This window comes from Dermacentor andersoni, chromosome 1 (genome assembly GCF_023375885.2).
Source record: "Dermacentor andersoni chromosome 1, qqDerAnde1_hic_scaffold, whole genome shotgun sequence".
NCBI lineage: Eukaryota > Metazoa > Arthropoda > Arachnida > Ixodida > Ixodidae > Dermacentor > Dermacentor andersoni.
In genome coordinates this window covers 14951880-14977883 of record NC_092814.1, presented here as the reverse complement: position 1 = coordinate 14977883, position 26004 = coordinate 14951880, and the positions used below count along the sequence as shown (strand labels likewise).

General features: G+C 48.7%; 1 protein-coding gene across 1 annotated transcript in view; it reads left to right on the top strand.

Annotated features, from left to right (window-relative positions):
* LOC126545889 (protein Skeletor, isoforms B/C-like) overlaps positions 1–26004 on the top strand; it is a 341332-nt gene that overhangs the window by 58041 nt on the left and 257287 nt on the right. The window contains exons 2-4 of the mRNA XM_050193912.3: positions 8752–8886; positions 15361–15433; positions 16703–16805. Of these exons, the coding sequence (XP_050049869.2) occupies positions 8752–8886; positions 15361–15433; positions 16703–16805 (311 nt within the window). The remainder of the gene's footprint in view (positions 1–8751; positions 8887–15360; positions 15434–16702; positions 16806–26004) is intronic.

Here is a 26004-nt window from a genome sequence, read left to right as displayed (position 1 = left end):
AGCTCGTCGAGACCTACGCGAAAGAACAGTTCAGAGGGAACGTCAATGGGATGGAGTCGGCCAGGGGTGGTTTCTTCCGGCGCTGACACAATTCGCAAGTTGCGACATAACGACGCGCAGAGCAGTAGAGACCCGGCCAGAAGAACCGGCGTCGTACGTGGTCGTACGTACGCAAAACCCAAAGGTGTCTCGCCGTTGGTGTTTCGTGAAGTTGTCCGAGAACGACGGGTCGCAGATGACGAGGAAGGACAAGCAGCAACTCCGGGCCGTCAGGGTTGATATTGCGGTGGTAGAAGAAGCCGTCATGCAGCACGAACATGCGGCACGTGCTGTCGGTGCTGCCAGATTGCACTCCGGCGATGATGGGCTGTGAGGATGCGTCGCGTTGTTGTTCAGCGCGCATGTTGATCATGTCAGTCAAAGCCATCACGCAGGTCACCGGATCATTCGCAACAGGATCGGGAGGATCCACGGGGTGACGCGACGCGAGAGGCAGTCAGCGTCCTTGCGGAGGCGTCCAGTCTTGTAATGGACACTAAATGAAAATCCCTGGAGCCGAAAAGCCCAGCAACCAAGCCGTCCAGTCGGGCCACGCAGGGAAGACAGCCAGCAGAGTGCGTGGGGGTCTGTGACGATCGAAAGGGAGCGGCCGTACAAATATGGCCGGAACTTGGTGACAGCCCAAACTAAAGTCAAGCACTCCCGCTCGGTGATGGACTAATTTCTCTCGGCAGGTGACAGCAGGCGGCTGGCGTAAGCTATCACGCACTCGGTACCATTCTGGTGTTGGGCGAGAACAGCGCCGATGCCATAGCCGCTTGCGTCAGTGTGGACTTCGGTCGGTGCACACGGATCAAAGTGGGTAAATATGGGAGGGGTGGTCAGAAGCCCGATGAGAGCGACGAACGCGTGAGCCTGTTCCGGTCCCTAAGAGAACGGCGTGTTCTTCTTTAGAAGATCTATCAAAGGCCGAGCAATGTCGGCGAAGTTTTTGACGACACGGCGAAAGTAAGAACACAGGCCGACAAAGCAGCGCACGTCAGATGCAGGATGTGGGAAACTGCGTACGGGGAAACTGCGTACAGAGAAACTGCGTACGGCGCGAACTTTTTCCGGATCTGGTCGGACACCGGATGCGTCAATGAGTTGTGGCAAGACGGTGACCTGACGGCGCCCGAATTGACACTACGTGGAGTTCAGTTGAAGGCCGGCTTTTCGGAAGACCGCAAGAATTGCAGAGAGTCGGGTAAGGTGGCTGCCGAACGTGGGAGAAAAAATAACGTCGTCAAGGTAACAAAGACAGGTGGTCCATTTGTAGCCCTGCAGGAGAGAGTCCATCATACGTTCAAATGTCGCAGGAGCATTGCATAGGCCAAAGGGCATGACTTTGAACTGATATAAGCCATCTGGCGTGATGAAGGCCGTCTTCTCGCGGTCTATTTCATCAACTGAAATCTGTTAGTAGCCGGATCGAAGATCGATGGACGAGAAGTATTTCGCTCCGTGCAAGCAGTCCAAGGCGTCATCGATGCGTGGTAGTGGGTAGACGTCTTTTCGCGTGATCTTGTTTAAGTGGCGATAATCGACGCATAAACCTCAGGTACCATCTTTCTTTTTGACAAGCACGGCAGGCGAAGCCCAAGGGCTGCCTGATGGCTCGTTGACGGAGCATTTTGTCCAATCCTAATTGGATGACTCGACGTTCAGCATGTGATAGACCATAGGGACGCCGACGAATAGGATTCGTATCTCCATTGTTTATACGGTGGTGAACAACAGATGTTTGGCCTAACGGCCTGTCGCCGAAATCAAAGATGTCACCGTACGATTATTCAAGCAGGAGTCGTATGTCCGTGGCCTGTGCAGAGGTAAGGTCAGGTGCAATCAGTTTCGCGAAGTCATCTGTTAAGGAACCAGAGCTGTCAGCTACAATTGGCGCTAATAAGCCACTCTCGACACTCAGACTCTCAATGTCAAATTCGCAACCACTAGAAATGCTGGCCAAGAACATGCCGGCCGGAAGCATTTGAGGGCATAGGCTGAAATTAAGAAGTGGTAAAACGACGTCGTTATTAGTAACCGTGGCCAACGTATGAGTAACAGCAACGTTCCGGTTCAAAAGCACATCGAGGATGGGGTGAAGCACATATGCACCGTCAGGAACCTGTGGTTGCGCGGTCAAAGGGACGTATGTAACTGCCTTGGGTGACCGACGCCCATCTTGAAGCGAGCACAAGTGCGGTGAGGCGGTACTCGGAGCATCGGGGAGTTGAGACAGTTCTAACTGAGAAACGCCGGTCGCGCAGTCGATGAGAGCAGACTGAGTGGATAAAAATTCCAATCCAAGGATAACGTCGTGAGGGCAGTTGTCGATTACAGCAAAGAGAACAGAAGTAGGGCGGCGGGCAATAATTAAACGCGCAGTACACATTCCAAGAACAACCAGCACGCCGCCGCCGGCCACACGAAGCACTCGGGCAGCTGCTGGGGTGAGGACCTTCTTTAAACGTCTACGTAGGCTAACACTCATCACAGATACGTGAGCTCCAGTGTCGACGAAGGCTTGGACAGGTACGCCGTCTATTCTGACGTCAATTACACTTCTCCTTGTGGGCACAGACAGAGGATTTGCTGCAGTAGCCGGCAATGCAGCACCACCTCCGAGGGCTGCATTTCCTAGTTTTCCGAAAGGGTGAGGCTTAAGGCCACAGGGGACCAAACGCGACGTGGCTGCGGCGAAGGGGAAGACGGGCGACGTGTTTGCGGTGAACGAGACTGGTGTCCGTGCGGTGATGGTGAGCGACTGTACCACGTGTTCCAAGCAGAGTTGGCGGAGCTGTCAGACTCGGCGCTGGGCGAAACATTGCGCGTATTTCCATCAAAACGGCTCAGGTTGGTTGGCGTGCGAGGTGTTGAGGGCCACGAGTTGCGACAGTATCGGGCGACATGGCCAATGCGGCGACAGGTGAAACATATCGGCTGGTCGTTCGCAGTGCTCCGCTCAGTGGGGTTTCGATAACGGGGAGAGAAGCGTCGGGGTGGAGCGAAAATAGAAGAAGGGCGTTCGTTAGCTCTGGGATTGGCGACAGCACACACACTGACTGTAAACCAATGTTTTCAAGTTCCTGGCGAACGATTAATTGTACGAGGGGAACTGAAAATGTGGTAGCATCAGGGTTACGCCAACAGAAAGCTGCGGGCGCCATCGTATCCAGTTCACGTCTAACGATTCGCACTACGTCCTCTGATGTCAACGCATGCTGCTCTGCGGGTTGATCTTCACACGTCGACGTTACGGCAGTATTGGGAAGTCTGGCGAATGTTGCAAGACGCGTCGGCTTTTGGCTTGCTGGAATTGTCGGCACTCTTTAATGATTGCGTCAACTGTAGAGCAGCTCTTGCACATGAGCAGATTAAACGCGTCGTGAGCAATGCCCTTAAGCATGTGCCCGACCTTCTCAGCTTCTGTCATGTCGTGATCGGCGTTACGACAAAGTGCCGGCACGTCCTGGATATGCGAGACATAGGACTCCGGGGGTGATTGGGCACGGTAGTTCAGTTCCTGCTTTGCGGCAATCTTACAGCCGGCTTGTTTGTCGAACAACTCTGTCAATTTCTCTTTGCATTTGTCCCACCTGGTTAGCTCTTCTTCGTGGTTCTCGTACCACACCTTTGCCGTGCCCTTAGGTAGAACAACAGGTTAGCTGGTATAAGCGTGGGGTCCCATCTGTTGATTCCACTCACGCGTTCGTACATGGCCACCCACTCTTCAATGTCGGCGCCATCGGTCCCGCAGAAAGTTTCAGGATCCTTGGGTTGCACAACGATGACTGAAGGTGACAGCGACGTAGCTGGCGACGGTGACGTTGGAAGCGGCAACGACGTTGATCCTGCGTGCTCACCGTCATTCATGGTGCGGACGGTGATGCGACGTCCACTGCGGAGCTCCGTTTCCAGCCGTGGTACCTGGCACCTCTCACCAATATGTAACGGAGATGTGTCAGAATAGCTAAGATGGCTGACCACCAGCAACACGCAGCAGCCAGCGTCTCCGATCTTCTTCCTCTCTCTTCTCTTATCCTTCCGTAACATTATTATTATTATTATTATTATTATTATTATTATTATTATTATTATTATTATTATTATTATTATTATGTTGCGTACACAAGGCAACTGCTAACACCATTGTTCCCAGCATCATATCTCGTAGCCCCTATTTTTTTTTGTTAAACAACTTGGACACGCCTAGGAGGCTACGAGTATGTAGGAAGCATGGGTACTTAATTAAATGTTAACTAGACTACAGCGGCAATCCATGTGCAACAGTTCTATCAACTTGGGTGCTTTTCATGACTCTAGGCATAGGCACCGCAGCGGAAACTTACAGCAAGAGAGACAGATGTTGCCCTAACTTTCAAGGACTTGATATTAGTTTTGCGGCATATGATAGTCAGGTGATGCGTAAAACATCCACGCACCACGCTACTATAAATTCCATGTTGCTGACACTAGGGGTGTGTTCCAATTCTGGCCAGCGCCGGGGACAGTCTACGTAGGCAGCTGAGACAGCTTCAACGCCAAGTAATGGGACGCGTTTAGAGACGCCCGGATGCGTATGGAAGACGCTTCTGCGACGTCACGCCACCTTGCCGCGACAAAATAATGTTGATAAAAGCATATATTATTACTGTGTTTTAAGTTTGTGCGTCTGCGAACACATAAAACACGACGTCACATACATTAAAAGCTTAGGAAAGCGCGTCTATGTTTTCTTGTATTCGTGGGTTTTCATGCTTGCAAAAATACTTTTATGTAGCAAGTATTGAGCAACAGAAACTATACGGAGAGTTTTTAATGTTGCTCTAAATTTTCTCATTGACACTATTCATCTAAAATATTTGAGAAGTTGATTAATAATTAGGACTAATTATACAATTAGGCGGAATGCAAAAAATAACATGAGTATCTCCAACCGATGGCAAACAACGTTACCTTGATTCTGTCCAGCTACGTGGCATTTGCATATTTTTAATGTTTGGCGCAACTTACGTGGGACACCCTTTATTTATATAGCAGCGCCTGTGCCGAAAAAGTCTTTCGCGTGACTTTTTTTTTTTAGTGTTCGACGTGCTTCTCTCCTACATACCGTGTTTTTTGCTGGCAGGCGTAACGGGCATTTACTGGGAACTCAATTTTTGAGACTTCGTCATTGTTTAAATTATTGTGTTGGTGTCGACACCTCTTAACGGTACAGTTGACTCCATTCAGCATGACAGCTCGTTCAAGTGCACGGTTATACTGAGTTCTTTCTTCATTAAGTCGAAATGAGGGTATTTGTTTTTGCTTTTCCGCTTTTAAGGACAGCCAAGGGATGAAGTATCAGTGTGACTGGTTCAATACGCCAAGTTGACAACCTTAGGAAACAGCCTCTCTGCTGTGGCCAGGATGAACAGAGCGAAACGTCATCACGGGCTAACTGAACTTGGGAAGAGTTTCACTGAAAGCTAATTTATGCCTTATGGACGCTCCTGCACAGAGGCTTGCCGGGAGGGTAATCACCATACGGCCCGAGGGGCAATAACCGTTGCGCGTCGTTGGAGGCAACCATTAGAGCTGCGATGGCCGACCTGACCAGAGCTCAAGGTCAAAGCAGGCACGCACAGCAGCGAGGAACCCGGTTCTTGCACATTGCCGGCGTGGCCGGCGCCGTCTCGCGTGGAGGACTTCCTCTTCGTGTCGCTGTCTGAGCAAGCGGTGAACGCTCATTTTGACGCAATAGGTTCTTGCATTTCAAAACATTGGCCGGCTCTCAATGCAATTTTCTAAAATCTCTGAGAACTGATCAGCTGTAGCGTCACTTTCTGGATGTCAAATTTTCACCTGCTAGCACACCGTAATCGTACTAATCACACAAGTTATGAAATTCATGGTTGTTACTGAGATTGTAGATCAAAAATTCTAAAAATTTTCCTTGTGCGTCATTTTCAGCCGTCTCCACACAATATTTAAAGATGCAAAAGCGCAATTCCCTTTTACTAGTTGGTCTAATCTTTTTTTCTGGGTAATGTACCAAGTTTCATTCAAACTGGTGCTTTATTGATTGGCGCATTTTGGTCAAACGACGCGCTCACATGGAAGTGGCAACCTCGAGTGATCAAAGCCAACTGATCTCGAAGGACTCGGACACACGGAACGGCAGTGCAGCAAAGCCCACGGTAACAAATACGTCGCCAAGATTCGGGCGAAAAGCGGTTCCGCACAAATTGTCACCGACATCAGCAAGGGTGGTTATGGGAGCAACGATAGAAGCGCGGCTATGTTTGGAGAGAACAAACATTGGGAAAGAAAAAAGCGTTTTCTAATTAAAGCGAGACACAGATTCATTCAACGAAAGTAAAGTTCCTTATAAATTTTATATATGCGTGACGAGTAAAGAAAAGGCAATTTTATTTTAGCATCATCAATAAATACCTTTTTTCGGCTCCAGCGTAATAGCTCGGCAAGTGTTCAGAAAAGCTCACCTGTCGCAACACGGGCTCCTATCAAGTTGTGCCCTTTTGCTTCTCGACGCGTGTATGAATTTGGTGACGCGGGTATAGCTTCGTCCTTTCTCAACCTGTGGAAAGTAGTGAGTTACGAGCGCCAGGCAATTTCTTTTCAGTAAAACTTCTGCAGGGACGAGCTGGTACATGTCCAGTAAAAGAGAATAGCGCAAACCAGGACGATCACAAAATGAGAGCGCTTCTGTGTGTGTCCCTCTCATTTTGTGGTAGTCCTGGTTTGCGCTATTACAGAGTTTTAGAATAGGGCCCCAATAGTTTGGGGCCTCAAAGAGCTTTGCAGGTGTTAGTGTTGGGGCACGCAGGAGGGAAGAGCTTTAGAATAGGGCATTTGCGAATAGCGTCCTGCGCTGACAGCGCCACTACGGCGTCAAAGAAAATCTATTAGAAATAATTAAATAAAACTTACCATCTTATGATAGGAATAGTAACTTGCGTGCTTTCGCGTTTAATTACAATTTAGAGGTTATTCTGTAAGCAGCAAACAATTAGTTGCGCTTAGTTTTGAGCAAACCTACTTTACGTGCCTTCACCAGCCAATCTAAGCCGTTTTAGGCCTACGAGCCATAATATCCACAATCGAATTCGGAATCGGCGGCGTGTAATGAATCAATCTTCATAACACACACTAGTTGAGAGAAAGCGATAACATCAGTCACTTCTCCTAGCTTGCGAACTTCACGCGTTACCACGAATCGAACCCAGTTTGGTGCTAGGTTGGAGCCGTCGCTTCGATGGGTGCCGCCATGTTTCTTTACTCAAATCTTTTGGGTCAACATTTCGGGCTGCCGGTAAATTAGTGAAATAGCGTGCCCAACGCAGAACCCAAACGCAGTTGGCGTCCCGCCCATGCGCAGTGTCGTCGGCGCTATTTCTTTGGGGCCCGAAAACGTTTGGGGCCGCTATTCTAAAAATCTCTATTCTCTTTTACTGGACAGATAATTGCTTACTTTAGTTATTTTCGTGTGACTTCGCATGCCAACGGGCTTGGTGTCCGACGATAGAACCAGCACTCTGCACCTAAAATATTCGTCGTGCTCCAATGGCGGGGCATTTAAATATGCAGCTCTCAATGGCAGACCACGAGTACAAATTTCGCGCCTTCGAGAACAAAATGACCTCACTTCTCTTTGTAACGGATATGGCGTCACATTGTCTTTTCTTTTGCCGGAAGTGTTCTATCCTCGTACAGATGGCGCTAAGCCCCATGAACCGCTGATGAACCGCCATGTTTTGAACGTATGGGCTTGTATGGATGCTTCGCTACCACGTATGTTTTATTTACCTTGTTCTACTTGCGCAAATGTTTTTTTTTTACTTTACCTCATGTTTCTTGGCGCGCCTCCACAGCAATGTGAGCGCATGCCTTTTTTCTCACCCGGGTTAGATGCGCCCCGTGCTACCCCCTTGCTCTTCGCACATTGCTGACGACAGCAGGGCATAACGTGATGACACAAAGTTACATAAAATTTTATCCGTCAAGCAAGCTTGAAGCACTTTCCCTGCTGCGTGCACATTTAGTGGCAGTGGGACATTTCGGTTATTTGTCACTGTTACAGTTTCTTTCTCACCAAGAAATATTTTCACCATACGTGCCCGACGAAACTGGTATTAATTGTAGTAAAGACTCCAGGAAGGAAGCAAATGCAAATTGAATCACGTGTCAAAAGCGTGATTTGATTATGAGGTAGTTGGGAACTCCGGATCAATTAACGTGCCCCAATGCACGGGGGTTCTCGCCCCCATCGAGAGGCGGCGGCGATTTGTTGTCGCGACATCGTGCTCAGCATACAGCACTATTGCCGCGAAGCCACTCCGGCGGGTGTACTCAAACAGTTACTAGAAGCTCGACGCCTGCTTGCATTACCATGACCGTGATATACCGAGTTTTGACGTTTCGTATTTCTAGTTGGACATCCTCATACTCTGCATCATCGTTATTGGGCATTCTTTGCAAATGCACCAAATCCCACTGTCGCAATCCCGGTTACCTTCTGCAGAGACTCTCGTCGACAAGTTGCTCTTTGACTGCGTACACATTCTTGTTGGCTGGCTTGTGCTTCTCCGCTCTTTACTGCTTCTTCAATCTTTGAAATAGCAGTTATGCTTCTCTGGTTGGTACGTTTTGATAGCTGAGGCCTTTCTGTGTAATGTGCTTGACAGCCATTCCGATGGGGAAACCATGCAGGTGTCTGGGCCGAGTATTACGGCAAGCTGATCGGGCGCCTGGAGACACTGCAGCACGCAGTGTCCGGGACTGTGTACGCGGCCAGTGAGGACAGCTTCTACCTGGTGGACTTCACATACGATGGCAATGGACCAGGTCAGTCGCGCGGACTTATCCAGTGTCTGCTGCAAGTCTTGTTGCCAACAAAAAATGAACACGCGCACACATAAGCTGCTGTATTCGTGGTCCTGTTTATAGCCAACTCAGGACGTGAAAAGATGCAAACTGGCATCAGCAATAGTCATCGCTGTGACAGAATTCCTCCCTGCTCACACGCGCCGATAGGGTGTGAACTTGAGCTGGGTGGTGTGGCGTCGATAGGAGCTGCTTTAACTGTGGGGGCGCAGGAGAGAGCTGATTTACCAAAGCATGACACGCGGGCGCCCAAAACAACTCTCACATCTACAGGTCCCAAGCTGTTGCTATACTGTTAACCAGGGTGTAGAACCGAACCTGAACAGGAAACCTTGCCCGAATCAGAGTTTGGGTCCGTACAGAACCCGAACCGATATTCATGGAATGTGCCTGAACCAAATCTAAACCGAAAAAAATAGCGGTTGCCATTTCGGCACGAAACGGTTCAAGCATATTGGGCGTCAACTGATGCTGACTGACACGCGATTTTTCGGCATGACTACTGCTGTGCTCCTGTAACTCCACTAGCAGAATGTTTAGACTCACGAGTTTAGACTTACCTGCTTGCTACGGGCACCTGCTTGCACTTCTCAACTTGTCTGTGCCAGTTGTGCATCGGGGCCAAAATGTTGCCGCAGAAGCTCCGCAACGTCGCTGTTGGAGCTCACAATGTTAAAGCATTTGCGGTGTAACGTCGTTTGCGTAAGGTCGTTAGGTCAGTTCGTTCCTATAACTGTCTGTACCGGGATATACGGAGGTCATTGAGAAGGGAAAATAGGAATATCAGCGACTTGAGCTGCATGTCCGAATTATTCGATGCATAACACTGGGATCGCTAATGAACACTGTCACTTTCTCAGTGCGCGGTAGCCTCCCCTGAAAACAAGGCGCGAAATCTGGTCTTTTTACGTGCAATAATTCAAAGCATGTTTTTGCACCTCTAAGCAGACTGCAAGGCTCGTCCAGCTGCAAAATCTTTCTCGGAGCAGAACGCGCGTGGTTTGGTTCACCCTTAAAGTGAGCGCTCAAGGCTCCGCGACCGCCGTAGAAGCGTAAGAAAGATCCCACATAGGGCCCAGAGCAAAGCATCATCGCTCAGAAGTATCAGTATGCTCATATGCCATACCGAATTGCTGGTTTCTTTCTTTGCTCCACAGTGGAAGTTTGAAGATTTAACTTACATATTAGAATCTGAATCGCGCTGTTTTCGGCACCACTAATCTTATGCCACAGTTCGCTCATAGCCAATCCTGTACTAAATACCTGAAGCAAAGTAGAAATAAACAGTGCTGCTGTCAAGGCGTTGAAGCTACGCCAACCTTTCTAATTGCCTTCATTTTGTAGAAGAAAAGCTTTCTGCATCTGCGCAATCCGGAAAGCGCACGGTATAGTGGAAACATTCCAGCACAACCAAGGCCTCCTAGATAACACAAGGCCGGTGCACTCCGATTTGTGACATCATGCTACTTGGACCGAAATTTCCATTGCCAAGCCCAGCGTGACGAAGAAGATGACTCCAAAACCACCGCGGCTCGATCGGGAGCGTCCCCATTAGATACTATGGCAGCCGGGCAAGGTAGCATGACATCACGGATCGAAGTGCACCGGCCTTGTGTTATCTAGGAGGCGTTGGCACAACCCATCTCACGATGACCGTCGAGCATTCAAGCAATATAACGACACGCGATATTGCTCAACACACGTTTATTCAGGATCTGTAGGGTTCATTCTGAGATTTGTATTGCTTAGGCTATATGCGATGCACACTGTCTCCGGCATCGGTCCACTTTGCTATGGCACTCGCTCGCCTGGTTCGGATATCACCATGACGACTGCTCTATGACGACGACACGCTGACGGGAATGGAATACTCACGGGATGTAGACTCAGATGTATAAACTCAAAGTGCCTAAAATAGGCAATCATATTATTGCAACCATTCCGGAAGAACCCATCTCGCGATGAATGTCGATGTTAATGTGATAAGCATTAAAAAAATTTAATGGCACACCACATTGCGCCGCAGAGACGCGCTATGTATGGAGCAGCTCTTTCGCCCTTCCCGCCGAGCGCGCTGTGTGATTCGGCGGCGCCGCGACGCGAAAGTCTGCGCACGGTCGTTTGTGCGAATAAGAATTCAGATTCTGGACATATGCGATGCGCATTATGCGAGCAGTGGGGCAATTTTAAAAGTTCTCTTTTGCTATTGAACAGCAGCACAAACCGAGTGGCACATAATTACTCGTGTTGTCATCAAAGAGGGTAATTGAAGAGTGGCGCTTACCCAAAGGCACATACCGAGTGCTCCATGTCGGTGACAAAGAGCTTCGTTGAAGAGCGTACATACACAATGCCGCACACGCAGTTCCGCATCCCCAGTGTCTGAGTGAAAGAGGTTCGTTTAAGAGCGGCACATGGGTGCACATGCCACGTGGAAACGGACGCAGTTGGTCCAACAGTTGGTTTAAAAGCCTGTTACCTTGGCACATCAGCCCAATCCTTTAACCCCTCGACTATTGATTTACTAGCGAGTGACCCAGGTTTAGATAGATAGATAGATAGATAGATAGATAGATAGATAGATAGATAGATAGATAGATAGATAGATAGATAGATAGATAGATAGATAGATAGATAGATAGATAGATAGATAGATAGATAGATAGATGGATAGATAGATAGACAGATAGACAGACAGACAGACAGACAGACAGACAGACAGACAGACACAGACGGACGGACGGACGGACCGACCGACCGACCGACCGACCAACCGACCGACCCCGGAAAGTACCTGGAGTACCCAAAGAATGCTAAACGCATTAAAAGAAGACAGCATTTTCGAGCGTCCTGCTCACGCTCCGTATGGATGACTATGCATTCAAATACGGAAAAGACTGAGCCCAGTGTTGGGTGTGTCCAGGCGCCCCATCGCACACGAAGGTCTGTAGATATGCTGCGTAATATACATCAATTGGTGTGTCCTCATTTGACCCGTCGATACCTGTCCTTGCCGAAACTAGCTCATGCGGATAACTTGATAGCACTCTTCAGCATGGAGGGAGGTTAAATGGACAGCGTCCAACCGGTTCGCGAACCGTTATAAATTTTTATTTCTGGCACTTAACGAGCAAAATCAGAGCGCGTTCAACTCGGACCTGGAGCGAACCTGCATTCTTTCGGTTCAACACCCTGCTGTTAACCGACTCTTGAGGCAGGGAGTGAGAACATCTTACATGCTGTAGTTTAGTCACACACTTATGTACACATATGAAACAGTTATTACAACCAAGAATATAATGAACCAGAAGAAAGAGGATTAACCGAGGGGCCTGATTTTTATTAATCATATTATGAGAAGCCAACAAACAAAGACGCCAAGGACAACGCAGGGGAAATAACTTAAGAAAGAAATGATTATCTATTTATTATTTCTTAATTTCAATTAGTAAGTCCAAGAAATTTCCTCTAAGTTGCTCTTGGCGTCTTTGTTAGTTGGCTTCTCATGATATAACCAAGAAAATATCAAATAATGATGACGTCCTTGTCATCAATCAAGTAATTGAAAAATCTCTGAACGACAATGAACCTCTCTATTTGGCTTTCATAGATTATGACAATAGATTTGATTCAGTAGAGATACCAAAAGTCATAGAGGCGCAATGTGTAATAAGGAGTACAGGAGCGATACGTGAATATCATGAGAAATATCTACAAAGATTCCACATGTACCTTGTTCTCCACAGAAAAAGTAGAAAGTTACCTATCAAGAAATTGCCAGGCAAAGAGAACAATCTCTCCAATGCTATTCATGGTATGCTTGGAAGAACAATTTAAGCTATTACTCTGGGAAGGCTTAGGAGTGAGCATCAACATGAATATCTCGGCAACTTTCGGTTCGAAAATTACAGTGTCCTGTTCAGCAACATTGGGGACGAATTACAACAAATGATTGAGGACCTCAACAGAGAAAGTGTAAGAGTGGGGATGGATATTAATATGCAGAAAACAAACGTAATGTTCAATAACCTGTTATTCGACTGTTATTAGACATCGACTGTTATTAGTCGATTTAATTGATGCTGGAGGAGACATAATGCTTGAGAAACTGGCGGCTCTTTATACGAAGTGTCTATCGACTGCAAGGGTGCCAGAAAACTGGAAGAATACAAACATTATACTATTCCACAAAAAGGGAGACGTTAAAGAATTGAAAAATTATGGGCCCATTAGCTTACTCCCAGTATAATATAAAATATTTACGAAAACAATTTCCGATAGAATAAGGGCAACACTGGACTTTGGTCAACCAAGGGAACAAGGGAACCAAGGTAACCAAGGGCTGGCTTCAGGAAGGGATACTCTACAATGGATTACATCCATTTCATCAATCAGGTTATTGAGAAATCCGCAGAGTACAATAAGCTTCTCTATATGGCTTTCATAGATTACGAAAAGGCATTTGACTCAGTAGAGATACCAGCAGTCATAAAGGCATTACGTAATCAAGGAGGGCAGAACGCTTACGTAAATACCTTGGAAAACATCTACAGAGGTTCTACAGCTACCTTAATTCTACACAAGAAAAGAAGGAAGATACCTATACAGAAAGGGGTCAGACAGGGAGACGCAAACTCTCCAATGCTATTCACTGCGTGCTTAGAAGTATTCAAGCTATTAAACTGGGAAGGCTTAGGAGTAAAGATCGACTGCGAATATCTAAGCAACGTTCGGTTTGCCGATGACATTGTTCTATTCAGCAACAATGCAGACGAGTTAAAACAAATGATTGAGGACCTTAACAGAGAGAGTGTAAGAGTGTGGTTGAAGATTAATATGCAGAAGACATTGATAATGATAAATAGTCGGGAAAAGGAACAAGAGTTCAGGATCGCCAGTCGGCCTCTAGAGTCTGTGAAGGAGTACGTTTACCTAGGTCAATTAATAACAGGGAACCCTGATCATCAGAAGGAAATTCACAGAAGAATAAAAATGGGTTGGATCGCATACGGCAGACATTGCCAGCTCCTGACTGGAAGCTTACCATTATCATTGCAAAGAAAGGTGTACAATCAGTGCATTTTACCGGTGCTGACATATGGGGCAGCAACTTGGAAACTGACAAAGAAGCTTGGGAAAAAGTTAAGGAGCGCGCAAAGAGCGATGGAACGAAGAATGCTAGGCATAACGTTAAGGGACAGAAAGAGCGGTTTAGATCAGAGAGGAAACGGGTATAGAAGATATTCTAATTGACAAGAAGAGGAAAAACTGGAGCTGGGCAGGTCATGTAATACGCCGGTTGGATAACCGTTGCACCAGTATGGTTACAGAATGGATAAAAAGAGAAGGAAAACGCAATCGAGGGTGATAAAAGACTAGGTGGAGCGATGAAATTAGGAAATTCACGGGCGCTAGTTGTAATCGGTTGGAGCAGGATAGGGGTAATTGGAGATCGCAGAGAGAGGCCTTCGTCCTGCAGTGGACATAAAACAGGCCGATGAGGATCATGGTGATGATCATGATGGTGATGATGATCAATAACCTTGCAAAGGAACAAGAATTCATGATCGCCAGAAAGCCCCTAGAATATGCGCAGGAGAACGTTTATCTAGGTCAATTACTCACAGTTGATACTGATCATAAGAAGAAAACTTACAGCAGGACAAAAATGAGTTAGAGTGCACAGGGCAGCCGTTGCGAAATTCTGACTGGGTGCTTATCACTGTCGTTAAAAAAAAAGGGGGGGGGGGATCCCGCAGCACTTCCGGGGGCTATCGCGAATTCGCTAACATTTCGGGAATAAATGGAGGACTACATTGGAAACTATTATGACTCACTTTTGCTTCCTATTGTAGTTTCTTATTGCATTTTGCGTAGCAAGCTCTTCGAATGCCGTGCTCGCGCCGCGAGCATGCGCTGCCGACCTTCATGCCCTGCGCAGCCCAGGCGCCGGCTGAGACCCCGCGTTTGCGGCGTCGGTGGGCGCTACAGGCTGCTGCTGACGATGATTGGCCGCAGCGGACGCGACGTAGATATTCGGTCGTGGTGCACAATTCATTAATTTCTTTTATAAAAGCGCCATCTCTTGGGCGCTGGACACAAATTAAGATGATGATGATAATGGTGATGATAATTTGTGCATTGTGCAATAAACCATCGCTTGTTACGAGCGTCGTGTCTTCCATGTTAGCTTGCGTGGCTCGTTTGGGTAATGCATCACGTTTAGTATGCGCAAACGGTTTGCACAGTGACGTCACGTAGTGCAATTCTAACATGAGTGGTGCTAATAGTGAGCGATTTGTTGTCGAAACGATATTGCACATGAAGTTTACAAAATGAAGCGTGTGGAACATTTCCTGTGGCGTAACATGGAGAAGAGTGTTACCTTCCTCGACTGAGGTAGACAGTTTGGCGAGCAGTTTTCTGTGTCCGCAGATGCTTTCTTCTGGGCCGGCAGCAGTCCCCAGCCAGACAGCACGGGCGAAATCCTGGCGGACGAGAATGGCATGTGAGTATGCGAGTAAAGAGCACCCGTCCGGTCCTTGCGATTGAGACAGGCGGCTGGTTTAGCAGCATAGCCACACCGCACGGCAGCAATGCAACCAAAGTGAAACAAAAAAGGCACCAATGCCAATGAACCTTGAAGCCTGATGTTGCATAATGTAAGCAGTGCTGCGGATAATGTTGCCCACAGCGTTGTGCTAGTGTTTTTAATGATATTCTACATAAATAAGCTTCGTTAGTTGCTTCAACACATATCCGCAAATTTCCAAAGCCACACGCATATGCGATAAAGACTATGCTTAGTTATCTTTACGTGCAAAAAAAATGCATTGGGAGGTCAAATTCTGACGAGTACTTCTTTTTTCTCTCTTGTTGTCCAAATAAACTTCAAACAAGGAGAATGATGACTGTCCGCTTGCATACGTGTCGCATGCCTCCATCGCCAAAAAATTCAACGTGTTTCGTTGTTTTTGTTCGTAACGGTCCCAGCTTTAGTACCGGGTGTTTGAGCGTACAATTTCAGACTTTCTTTAAGTTGCCTGTGGCAGATAGCACTATTCTAGTCCACAAGCTGGTCTACTCGAAGAGATGCGCATTACGTGCTCAAAAAATGGAACTGCGTAATTGACTAATTCACAAAAATTCGCTAATTCAGTTTTTAACTAATTACCTTATGGCACTTGTTGCAACTTGCCAATTCTAGCCGGGGTGTTCGGAAGGCGGTTCCACTCTGAACGAATTGTGAGAATGACGCCAGTTTCCAGATATAAATTCCCGAACTTTGCGGAGAAATGCACTGGCGACCCAGTTATTTTGGGCTTCAATGCATAAAACGACATTTTGTTCAGAAATTCAGACAGTGCATTTTTAGGAGTTTGATGGCGCATATCTTGTTAAATGGTGTCATCCACGCAATTCTTTTCAAGTGGATAGGCCTTGCAGTCTCAACCGCTAAAATTTGTAAATTGGTATATGTGCCATAGCGTAATTAGTTGAAAACTCAGCTGGTGAATTTCTTTTAATTAGTCAATGATGCACTTAATTTTTTGTGCAAGTAATGTCCACCTCTTCAAGTAGACCAGCGCATATTAGCTGGTCGACTTGTAGAGGTGAACATTACTTGCACAAAAGATTGAATACCTCTGGACTAGAATTGTGCTCTTTGCCACAGTCAATGTTGAAAAATTTTTTAAAGTGTTCGCTGAGACACCCTGTTAGTGTGCACATAGGTAACGAAGTCGCAATAGCACACGCCTGCTCATCACGTATGCAGGCGTCAGCGGCTCAGGGGCTACAACCACGAGAACTTGCTCCTCAAGCTGGACAAGCCGATCCGAAACTACCGATACCTGGCCGTGTACTGCCGACGATACTCGGTGAGATGAATATCCATTGCCAAAAGTTGAGAGATGCGCTTTTTCAAGGTGACGACTAGAAGTCACAATATCAGTATGATGGTGCCTGCTGACGTAAAGCCACATCACCTCGCGACGTAAACAGGCAAGCTCTTAGGTATGTTAAGCCCAAACAGTTTCCGTAGGGTTGTGCCGTGCATGAATTTTCCAACCCTTTTCTTTTCAATGATTTCTGATGCACCCTTTTGCTGCGTGCACATTAGACGAAAGCAGCGCTACAAGGTGGGACTCGTAGCCTTCGGCAAGTGCAGAACACTCTGCGACCGCGGACAGTCGCTGCCAATTGCAGTGGTTCCGCGGTCGAGATGGCCAAGTTCAAACGCGCTCGCGTGCCCGCGAGAAATGGATAAGGCCGTGATATGCCGCTTGTGGATGCATCCGTTCGTGGCGTAATTGTTTCAATATCGGAACCTTCTGTAGGCGCTCCTCTATTCGAATTCTGCCGTCGGACGATTTCAACAATGTTTTACTAGTAATGGCTCAGTATTTTGTTGAACATGTCGAGTTTACAAGGTGACCAAACCGTTTGAAGCCAGAAGGATGAGGCAGACCCGTGTTTATTTTCACTGAATAAATTCAAGCGGTGTCTTGTTCTTCATTAAAGGTCAATTTTTATTTAACAATGTTTGTCAATGTGTTTGTTCACGCTTCACCTAGTCGCGCTTCAATCGCTGCCCCCTTGCTGGTGTCGGTGACCATTGACCGCCTTTCATCCGAACCTTTGAAACCCATTGGCATCGTCCTTGTATGCTGCGTGCGCTGGCGCCAATATACGATGCCTCATTCCGTTTCTCGGAGACACAAATCCTGGCCATGAAGCAGGCCATGTTCTGTATGCAGCAGACGACGGAAGCGACAGATGCATTTGTTAAGTTTTTTAAGCAAAACGCCAAGTTCGCGTCATGTTACGAAAGCGAAACGGAGCCATCAGCGCCGCTTTTTATGCGTTGTGCCTGCGTCACACCTCGAATAAGATGTCAGGATGTCCAGAATAGAGCCCCGGGTTTCCACTAGAAGGTAATTGAGTGGCCATTCCTCTGCGCAAGAAAGAATACCTGTACGACGGCTAATGCTAACACACAAAACTGGCCTCTTATTGAGAAAAAATAAACGGCTTGCAGTGCTCACCTTGCGTCAGAAAGTGTCGTCCATTTACTTGGTGTCAGGCAGGAGACCAAGCGGACAGCTTGCCGTATTGCAACAAGTGCTGCAGCTGTTGAAGACGACTTGTGATCCAATTTATATTGGCCTTAGGTGCCCAGCTGAAGGTGGGGTGACAGGTGACAGGTGGGGTCGAGCCGCATAAGGTCACGGATCCGTCTTGGTTCTGTGTTCACAAAGCCATGATATAGCGCAGAAAAGTGGGCCATATTGATTTGCTTAAGTCAGCGGAACGTTTGCGATAGTATGACTGATTGATATTATGAATGATTGCGATAGAATGACGAACAAGGAACGACGTTAAAAATAAATTAGGGGGTTTTACGTGCTAAAACCACAATCTGATTATGACGCACACACTAGCGGGGACGCCGGATTAATTTTGTCCACCTGGGGTTCTTTAGCATGCACCTAAATCAAAGCACACGGCTGTCCTTGTATTTCGGCCCCATCAAAACGCGGTGGCCGTGGCCGAGATTTGATCCAGCGACCTCGTGTTTAGCAGCGCACGACCAAAGCCACTAAGCAATTACGGCGGGTGGGGAGGAACGACTCTGATGGATCGATAAAGGGTATTGTTACGAGGGCATGACGACAACGGCATGGGACGACTGTGACGACTATGGCTCACGACGATGACATGAGGAGAGTCGGAGGTCTAAGATGGAACGACGTTATCACGACGACGGTGTGACAGCGGATGCATGACGATTGTGTGACGACGAAGGCATGGCGACGGCATGAGGACAAAGGGATGACGACGAGTGTATGATGGCAATGGCGTGAACACGACTGTATCATGAAACCTGTATGGTGACGTCGTGACGGCGACGGCACAGCGAGAGCCAAATGACGAACGTGGAGTGACAGTCTCACAGCGAATGCATGATAGCGGCTCTCTGATGATGCCGGCGGGACAAGGGCGGATTGATCACGGCTGAATGACGACAATATGATTAAATTGGAATGACGAAAAAAGATTGACGTCGATGGAAAAATGAAGAAAGATTGGCGTTGATGGCAATACGTAGGCGGTATGACGACGGCATTACGACAATGGAATGACGTCACTGATGGGACGACAGTGATATGGCGACGACTATATGACGACGTTGGCGTGACGACTACTACATTACGAGAGTGGGGTGACAAAGCCGAAATTATGACGATGCAAAGCCCACAATGGTATCACGGCCACCAACGTAAAATTAGTGGCCGAAGCAGTTCGGAAACTTGGAGTGCAATGTAAGAGTGGCAGGCGTGGCGACGGCGCCATGTCGAAAGTCAGGTCACGAAGCTGGAATGACGACGATTTAATAAGCACGACCTCATCCTCATGCAGAATATATTGCGCAGTAAGAACAAAGTACAGTTCGAGAAACGAAAAGCGCTGACTTTCAAGTAAGGTTTTATTGCGTATCCCGAACATATATATACACCCCTCTGTATCTGCAAATGAAAAGAGCCGACTGAGGGGAATGGAAGGTACACTACGATGTGCCGTCTGCGGAAAGTGAAGCTCTTCGATAAAACCACAAAAGGCATACTGACGCATATTGTTACGTAGGAAGACACCGACGAAAAGCTATTTGCAATTATATTTACAAGGCAATACGCCGCAGTTGGCCAAGAGGCAACAGCTCGCGCTAGCTTCCAATCGTCGTCGTCGTGTTCTTACTGCTCGGCTCTTCATCACTGGAAATACTATCCCGTAGCACTACCCCCGGCGGCAAAAGCGCCGTCCCGGAGCGACTAAAGGCTGGACTCTGAAGCAGAGTAGTAGGTCTTGAGCCTACTGACGTGCACGACATCACTAGATGCCAGAGTAGATGACGAGGTTGAGCTCACAGGAGCAATTTCGTACGTCACAGGCGTCACCTGGCGCAGCACGCGGTAGGGCCCTGTGTATCGCGAAAGGAGCTTTTCTGAAAGTCCGACGTGACGAGAGGGCGACCACAGGAGCACGAGTGCACCAGGCGAAAACTGTACGTCACGGTGGCGGGCGTTGTACTGACGCTGCTGCCTGGTTTGCGAGTCCGTCAGTCGAGCACGGGCAAGCTGGCGTGCATGGTCGGCGAGGGCGATGGCGTCGCGCGCATACTCGGTTGTTGAGATCGCAGCAGGAGGAAATACCGTGTCAAGGGTCAAGGTCGGTTCGCGACCGTAGAGTAGATAAAATGGAGAGAGAGAGAGAGAGAGAGAGAAAACATTTATTTATCATGAGTTTGGGCGACTTCCTCGCAGGGTGGAGCCCTAAGTTCAGGGCCCCATTGGCTCGCGCCACTCCGCGTGCCCGCCAGATCAGCCGTCGCTGCTCTTGCGGGTCTGAGTTGGTCAGCGCAGTCTCCCAGGAGGAAGGGGAAGGTGAAGGAATAGGGGAGTAGCCCGGAGGGTGTGGGCACTCCCAGGTGCAATGATATACTGTGGGCTTTGCTCCACAATAGGGACAGTATGAGGGATATTGTGTGGGGTGGAAGAGGTGAAGATAAAAGAGGCAGGGAAATGAATTAGTTTAAAGCTGTCGCCACGTGATGGCATCTTCTCGATTAAGTGAATCATGTGGTGGAGCGAAGTGTCTCCTGGTATCTCTGTAATATTGTAAAGTTTTAGTGTAGTTCAGTGGTTCTGTCGGTGCGTCGGCTGGGTTGGACAGCTCTTCCAATGGCGCCCGGTTAGCGAGCTCTCGGGCAACCGCATTAGCGCGTTCATTACCATGGAGAGAGGCGTGCCCAGGTGTCCAGACGATACGCACCCTGTGTAAGGCTGTGGGGTGTAATGATGTAAGGATGCGGTGTGTGTAGGTTGTCACCCTCCCTTGTGCCAAAGTCCTGCAGGCGGTCTGAGAATCAGTGACCACTGTGATAGGTGCATCCGGGTCCGGCATGGTTGAAGCGTGTACGATGGCTAGGGCAATAGCAGCCTCTTCTGCCGTGCCACTGTCCACAGTGTTGAGCGTGGCCGAAGCTCTCAGGATGTCTGCACTATCTAGTACGACTAGACATAGGGCACGTTTCTGTGGGTAGCGGGCCACGTCGGTGTATAGGACTGGAGTGTTTGATTTGTCATCGCCAAATAGGCGAGCCAGGGCTTGCGCTCTTGCCTTTCGTCGACCTTTATGACGGTCAGGGTGCATATTCCGGGGAATTGGGGCCACGTGAATTTTGTTGCGAATGCTAAGCGGAAGAAGTGTGCGGTTTTCCTGTTGTGGGTTTCTTGGTATTTGGTATCCTAGCCGGGATAGAATGTGGCACCCTTGCATTGTTCGTTGCAGACGTTGCAATTGGCTGTTAAAATGACCTTCAACTAGTTCGCGGATGGTGTTGTGCACCCCCAGACGTAGTAGGAGCTCCGTAGACGCATGTTGGGGTAGTCCCAGCGCTGCCTTTAGTGCCGTACGGAGGAGGGTGTCCATCTGGTGCATCTCAGTCTGAGTTAGATTATGATAGGGGAGGTGGTAGGTTAATCGGCTAATTATGAGGGCTCGCACAATTCGGAGTACGTCTTTTTCTTTCAGTCGTCGGCGGTTTGTAATGCGCTTTATGATGTGCGTTATTTGGGTAAGTTGGCGGAGCACGTGTAGGGTATGTGTGGCCTTCCCCTTGTGTTGTATGTGAAGTCCTAGTACACGTAGTCTGTCTACCCTTGGAATAACGTTGCCATTGAGGTGCAATGTGATGGCTGGTGGAATATGGGCCTTGTTCCGTTTTTTTAATACAAGCAGGAGCTCCGACTTCTCAGCTGCGCATGTGAGTCCTCCGGCTGTTGCATACTCTTGAACTATATTTACGGCTTCCTGTAGTGCGTCTTGAATGGCGCTGTCTGACCCTGTGGTCACCCAGATTGTAATATCATCGGCGTACAGGGCGTGCTGCACGTTCGGAAGTTTGTCGAGGAGCGGTGGTAGCTTTGCCATCGCCACGTTGAACAGGGTGGGTGAGAGAACCAAACCCTGGGGAGTCCCTCTGCCGGAAAGTTTTACGATATCCGACCGAATATCACCTAGGCCGATGGTGGCTGTTTGGTCAGATAAAAAGACTCGGATATAATCATAAATGCGCATTCCGCATCGGGAGAATGCAAGGTTGTTTAGAATGAGGTCATGTGAGACGTTATCGAAGGCTCCTTTGAGGTCCAATGCCAGAATGGCTCTTGTTTGAGCTTTACTTGGACCATCCACAACATCCTCCTTAAGTTGTAGGAGTATGTCCTGCGCAGACAGACCTGGTCGATAGCCGAATAAGGTATTGGGAAAGAATTGGTTCGCTTCGAGGTGAGGCTGGAGGCGATTTAGAACTACGTGCTCGAAGAGTTTGCCAATACACGAAGTCAAGGAAATGGGTCTGAGATTTTGGAGGGACAGCGGTTTCCCGGGTTTCAGAATTAAGGTGATATCGGCGTGTCGCCATTCCTGGGGAAGCGTTCCGTTTTGCCAATTGTCGTTGTAGTATGCAGTGAGTTGCCGTATGGCCTGGTCGTCGAGGTTGCGTAGCAGTGCATAGTGAATGCCGTCTGCTCCAGGCGCCGTGTTTCGTCTTATGCCGTGTAGGGCTGCCCTCACTTCTGTCTCTGTAATATCGCCGTCCAATTGGGTTTCTTCCTCGTGTGGGTAGTCTTTGTACTCCGGTCGGTGGCATGTAGCAATGTATCTTTGTTGCAGTGTTTGGAGGAGCGCGTCATCATTCATTTGTTCTTTGCGGATGATAATGCGGACTGTGTTCGTTGTGTGCATTTTTGTGTGCGTTGGGTCGAGTAGTGCTCTGAGGAGGGACCACGTTTTGGAAGTACTTAGTCTGCCATTAAGGCGGTCGCAGAGGTTGTGCCAATTGCTATTAGTGAGGCTGGTGGCGTATTCTTCAGCTTCTGCTGTGATCCGGGCGATTCTTTGTTTCAGCCTATGGTTGTGCCTCTGCCTCTTCCATCGTTTGGTCAGGCCTCTTCGAGCATCCCAGAGATGGAGCAGATGTCTGTCCACATCCGGTGTCTCGGTTGTTGCAGTAATTTGCTTAGTGGCTGCTTTAAAATCTGCTTGTAGCTGTTGTGTCCACTCTCGTAGAGATGGCGGGTCGTGTTGTTCAGATTTCGTTCTCTTGCGCCAGAAAGTGTCCCAGTTTGTTATTTTAATTGAACGTTCTGGGGTGCGTATAGCCACCAGTTGGACGTCTGTGGCTAGAATGCTGTGGTCACTGCCCAGATTATCCATTAGGTTGTTCCAGGAGCATTTAGTCAACCCCTTGACCATTGCTAGGTCAGTGCAGGTATCCCTGCTTACACTGTTACCCGTTCTGGTTGGTTTGTCAGGTTCTGTCAGCAGAGTGAATTGATGAAGGTTCATGGCGTGGGCTAGACAGCGGCCTTTTGGAGTTTCTGTTTGGTACCCCCAGGCTGGGTGGGATGCATAGAAATCTCCCAGAATAATCAATTTTTTGGCTTGTTTACTGGCGGCCGAAAAAAGTTGTCCGAAGTCGTCTCGTCGCGATTTGGGTGCACTGTAGATATTAAGTAAAAACAAGCTGGTTTTATATCGATTCCTAGGTACAATTTCTAAGAGCACATGCGGAATGTGGGAGCTGTCGAGCGTGTGCTCGATCACTGTGATTTGTTTGGACACAAGGGTGGCAGCTAGTGGTTGTTTGGTGGTGTCATGCTTGTCGGTGTATGCATTGTATCCACTGAGCGTGGGAGTGCAATGTACTTCTTGAAGTGCTATAACGTCTGGTGGGTGAGGGGTGAGGACATGTGGCTAGGAACTGTGTAAGGGAACCCTTCTTCCTTCGGTACCCTCTACAATTCCATTGCCACACCCGGAAGGTGGTGGTAGTGCGCCTCTTAGGTTTGCTGGCCATGATTGGTTGATACCGCCTCGCTGGTGAGGGCAGGTGCTGTTGTACGAGCCGGACGGGTATAAGGGTGTGACCTTCTTGGTTCTCTAGTGGCGTTAGTGTCATGTGGAAGTGAGTCGTTTTGATGGCTGAAAGTTGAGCTAAAAGTTGCACTGATGAATTGTTTCATGTCAGTCATGGCTTGTTGTATGACCTGTTGTAGCATGTGCTTGACATCAGCCATTATCTCTTCCTTCATTTTTTGCATCTCCGCTCTTAAAACAGTCGCCATTTACTCTATCATTTCGCACACTTCTTGTTTGGTGCAGGAATTGTGAGGGAGTTTCTCAGGTGCGAGTGTGTGTGTCTGGGTGAGTGAAAGCGTCGCTGTGGGAGACAGTTTGTTTTGTTTGTTTGTTTGCTGTGCGGACGGAGGTGAACGAAGGGAGGAGGAAAGAGGGGGAAACTGCGCTGACCAACTCACCGCTGTCGCCTTCCTGGTGTGATGATCGGGCGTTTTTGTCCATGCGGCCTGAGGTTCCTTCGGTGGCTGTTTCTGCTGCGTCAGGCTGCGGCTCTCAGATCGGCTTCGACCACGTGGTTGCTTCTGGTCCTTGGACGGCCTGCCGACCCTGGACCTACTGCGACTTTGGGACTGGCTGTGTCCCCGGGATCGGTAGCGAGGACGACCACGTGTTGCATCAGTAGTCGCAGGTGCCGCACCGTTGAATGTCGTTACCTTGCTGGACTTCTTGTCGTGCTGGAGTTGTTGCTCCGCCATCTTCTGCTGCTCTCGGAACACGTGGCTCTTGTTAAAGGGTTTGCGTTGCCTTACAGGGCATCGAGAGTCAGTGGCGGAGTGCTCACCACCACAATGAAAACATTTCAGCGTGCAGTCATGTCCTTCGGAGGGGTTGGAAGTTCCGCACGCAGCACACCGGGGTTTATCCGGGGTTGGGCAAACATCTGCTCGATGACCCGTGGAGAGGCACACGATGCACAGCTGCTGTCGGGGTTTATGAATGTAGCACCGGTATTCTGCTCCGTAATAGTAGATGTACCGGGGAACCCGAATGCCAGAGAACGTGATGATGGCCGTGGCTGAATTTCCCATCATTCTTGCATGTAGGACCTGAGCCATCGGTGATCGGATATTTGTCATCAGCGTTGTTGGGGTTGTGTTCTTTTCTATGCCGGAGATGACTCCTTTGCAGGAAGCATCCGGAGCAGCCACATAGGCCTGAACCTCGTACTGCTTGTTTTCCAGGCATATAGACTTGATCAGCTGCAGTCTTGCCGCTAGTTCTTCGTCCGGTGTGCTGACCACTGCGACGTTCTGCTCTCGGCGTATGCGGATGGTTAGCTGGTGGAGCGTGCTCTCGTTTAATTGAGCCGCTGTGCCTATAGCTCTGGCTATAGAGTGCTGCGGCCACTCACCGAGATTCAGTCCATCTCTCGGTCGGAGGACCACTTTCAAGTCGTGGGCAGCTGCGAGCTCTTATTGCGCAATGTCAGATGTAGGTGGTCCTGCTGTGCGGGTTCGGTGTTGGGTGGCAGGCTCGACGTGGCTTGGACCTGTTTCTTGCGCTTTCGGGCCACGAGAAACCAAGTCCCGTCTTCGTTGTCTTGAGTCGGTTCTTGATCCATAGCGGCGGCTGGTGTGGTTTCATTCAATGCTGCAGCAGGCAGGGGGTCTCGGGCAGCCATCGTCACGGTAGCAGTGCAGTGGGCATGTGCGGCACGCGATGCTGTCGCGCCGTAATCGCGGCGCCTACGTTAGGCCTAGCGCTGCGGCCTGCTCGCCTCGAAATGTCCAAGGGCCGAGGCCTCACCGGATCTGGCAGATCTTGGTCTCAAAAGATTTCACCCGTTAAGATCCGTCGACTGGTGGTGGTAAGCACGTTGTAGAAACAAAAGATCAGCTGTGAGGTGTCCCAAAAGCCGGAGCTCATTCGGAGTTCGTCCTTCACACGCGGTCTTCTTCTTCCTGGAGAAAATCCGGTGGTGTCGTGCCGGGAAGAATTATAAGCAAATGTGACCTAAGGAAGGGCAACGTCCCAGTCGTGGTGGTCCTTCGAAACGTACTTGGACAGCATGTCGGTAAGAGTACGGTTTAACCGCTCTGTCAGGCAATTGGTTTCAGGATGGTATGAGGTAGTCAGCTTGTGTTGAATAGAGCA